The 2,940-nt window shown below is 53.6% G+C and overlaps 1 protein-coding gene across 1 annotated transcript; it reads right to left on the reverse strand.

Moving 5' to 3' along the window:
- Window positions 1-167: 167 nt before the first annotated feature.
- On the reverse strand, window positions 168-2,363 carry LOC119291903 (probable acyl-activating enzyme 1, peroxisomal). The gene is made up of 2 exons (XM_037570708.1): window positions 1,959-2,363; window positions 168-1,713 (listed from the first exon to the last, which is right to left on the reverse strand). The coding sequence occupies exons 1-2, from the start codon at window positions 2,334-2,336 to the stop codon at window positions 283-285; spliced, it is 1,809 nt and encodes a 602-aa protein (XP_037426605.1). The 5' UTR covers window positions 2,337-2,363; the 3' UTR covers window positions 168-282.
- Window positions 2,364-2,940: the final 577 nt, after the last annotated feature.

Genomic DNA, 2,940 nt, shown 5'->3' on the forward strand with positions numbered 1-2,940 from the left:
AAAAGTGTCTTAGTCACTAAGAAATAGGCACTCATTATGAACATTTGGGATATAATTCTGTATAATGACACAACATGCACCTGGTCTCCGCCTCGTAATGCACACAATCGACCATCATTGCAAAATTCAGTGAAAATGAAGTTTAACAACTAAATATTGGTAAACAAATATAACAACCAAATAGTTGTCTCTTTGTCATTTATTTCTGTTTCAAAGCTATAGTCAGCCCATACGGTACAATACCATATTTTGACCGAGACAAATGATTTCATGCACGCTATTTTAGGTCTTCACAAGGCTGCCCATAGCCCGAGCCTTCTGACGGAGAATAAACTTTTGAGTCTTCCCTGTCGAAGTCTTGCGCAAGTCAGCGAAGACCACCGTGTAATGTGGCAACTTATCCCGACAGAAGTTTATAATCTCTATTTCGGTTGCATCGACGTTAGTCTTTAACTTGACGAACGCACAAGGTGTCTCACCCCAGTGGTCATCTGGCCTTGCCACGACCGCTGCCTCAAGCACTGCCGGGTGGCTAAAGATCACCGCCTCCACCTCAATCGAGCTTATGTTCTCACCGCCGGATATGATGATGTCCTTGGCCCTGTCCTTGAGCTGGATGTACCCATCCGGATGATTCACAGCAAGATCGCCCGTGTGCAACCACCCTTGGGCCATTGCCTCCTTGGTTGCATTGATGTCCTTGTAGTACCCGCTCGTGACGGTGTTACCTCGAAACATCACCTCCCCGATAGTTTTGCCATCATGTGGAAGGCTCTCCATGGTTGTTGGGTTCTTGACATCAATGTCTTGTATACCGATGTGATGATGAAACCCCTGTCGTGCCATGAGCCGTGACCGCTCCTCGGTTGGCAACATGTCCCACTCCGGCATCCACGTATTGATGGTGGCTGGGCCAGTCTCTGTGAGACCATACATTTGGTATACTATGAATCCAAGTTCTTCCATCCCATACAAGATGCTAGGCGGTGGTGGGGCACCGCCGGTCATGATATGTACTATCACTGGCAGTGGCTTTCGGTCACCAGTTGGTGCGTTGACGATCATGTTGAGAACCGTGGGTGCGCCGCCCATGTGCGTCACCTTGTGTTGTGAGATCTTATCAAAGATGACCTTTGCCGTGAAGCGGCGCAAGCAGACGTTGGTGCCGCCCTGCATGGCGATGCCCCATGATAGGTTCCACCCATTGGCGTGGAACATCGGCACGGTCCACAAGTAAGTGGGCGTGACAGTGATGTTGTACGTGAGAGCCGTTGCAATAGTGTTGAGGTACGCGGCCCGGTGGCTGTAGATCACGCCCTTGGGCCTCGCAGTTGTGCCAGATGTGTAATTCAACGCGATGGGGTCCAACTCATTCAGCGGCCAACGGATGTCGAACCCTAAAGGTGCTTCTCTGATGAGACTCTCGTAGTCTGTGTATGCGGAGTTGATGCAGTCTCCATCGTGTGAGATGGTTATGAGGACCGGAAGGGCCGTGGCGCTAGACTCGTCGCCGGCTAGGTTATTAAGAGCGGCTCTCCCAACATCAAGGAGGCCTGACTCGACAAACAACACCTTGGCGCCAGAGTGCTTCAGCAACGCAGACACCATGGCTGCGTCATGCCGTGTGTTCAAGGTGCAGAGGATCGCGCCTGCCATGGGCACGGAGAAGTGTAGCTCGTACATCGCCGGCACGTTCGGGCTAAGAACAGCAACCTGCATATGCAGAGTATGGTTAGCGATTTTGATGAATCTCATGTGAGTGGTTACGGCTCAGTCGACTTAGAAATACTCCATATTTTGGGATTAACAGTTCATAAATCTCAGATGAAGGTCGTTTCATTCAGACGCACTTGCACAAATCCCAAAGTCTGATCAGACAGGCACTAGTAGATGTGTTAAAAATAGTTACAGCACCTACTTGGTGAAGACTGTCGGTTCCCGGCCAGTTTGGTACTCACCACATCACCGCGGGCGACTCCGAACCGGGTGGCGAGCGCGGCGGCGACGCGCAAGCACCTCTCCCAGACCTCGCTCCACGTGCAAGACCAGGACTCCCCGTACACCACCGCGGGGCGGTCGCCGTACACGGCCGCGGCGCGCTCGATGAAGCTGAGCGGCGTCAGCGGCGCATAGTTGGCCGCGCACCGCACCGTGCCAGATTCGGCGTCCAGCACCTCAAACTCCTCCTGCTCCTCCAGGCCGGAGGACGGTGACCCCTGACACGCGCACCGACGGCGTGGCGGGGAGAAGGTGAGCGCGCGATGCTGATGCGCCGATCCGCTGCTGCGGCGAGGAAGTGGTCTCCTGCGCAGAAGCAGACGGGGTGCGGCTCTCATGGCGTGTGACGCCGCTCTTGGCTTAACCTATACATATAACAAAATATAAGTGCATAGTATTAAGCTAGAAGAGATTCAGCTAGCACAGATCGTTTAAGCACAAATCATAGGGTCGTCGTTTGGTTAAAGGAACTATTTGATTAGTACTTTGATGTACGTACCTCGATGGGCCCAACGGCCTACCGGACCCCTAATCCGCGTCCTGATCGGGGGCACTCAACCACAATATGGTTGACGGGCCCCTGCCACGCAACGCTACATAAAGAGGTGGGGGCTGGCGGCACGCAGTACGAGGTTCACCGCGTTGCCAGGCTCCCCACCGAAACACCCGACCTGATCTAGGTCTTGCGCTGACAGTGACGGGAAGCTCCGCCGCCGCCACTGCCCACACATCGCCGCTGCCACCACCTCGCCCACTCTCCGCCATCACCGTGCGCCACAGCACCACGATGGCCTCCGGCTCGAGCTCGTCAGCACCAGGAGAAGGTAGGTTACCTGATGATCTAGCCTACTCCGATCCCAAGGATCTCCACTCCATAATGTAGTGCGCCAACACTTTTCGAGATTTAACTTCGACCATAAATTTTAGCAACATGGGCGACTG

This window comes from Triticum dicoccoides, chromosome 4B, assembly GCF_002162155.2.
Source record: "Triticum dicoccoides isolate Atlit2015 ecotype Zavitan chromosome 4B, WEW_v2.0, whole genome shotgun sequence".
NCBI lineage: Eukaryota > Viridiplantae > Streptophyta > Magnoliopsida > Poales > Poaceae > Triticum > Triticum dicoccoides.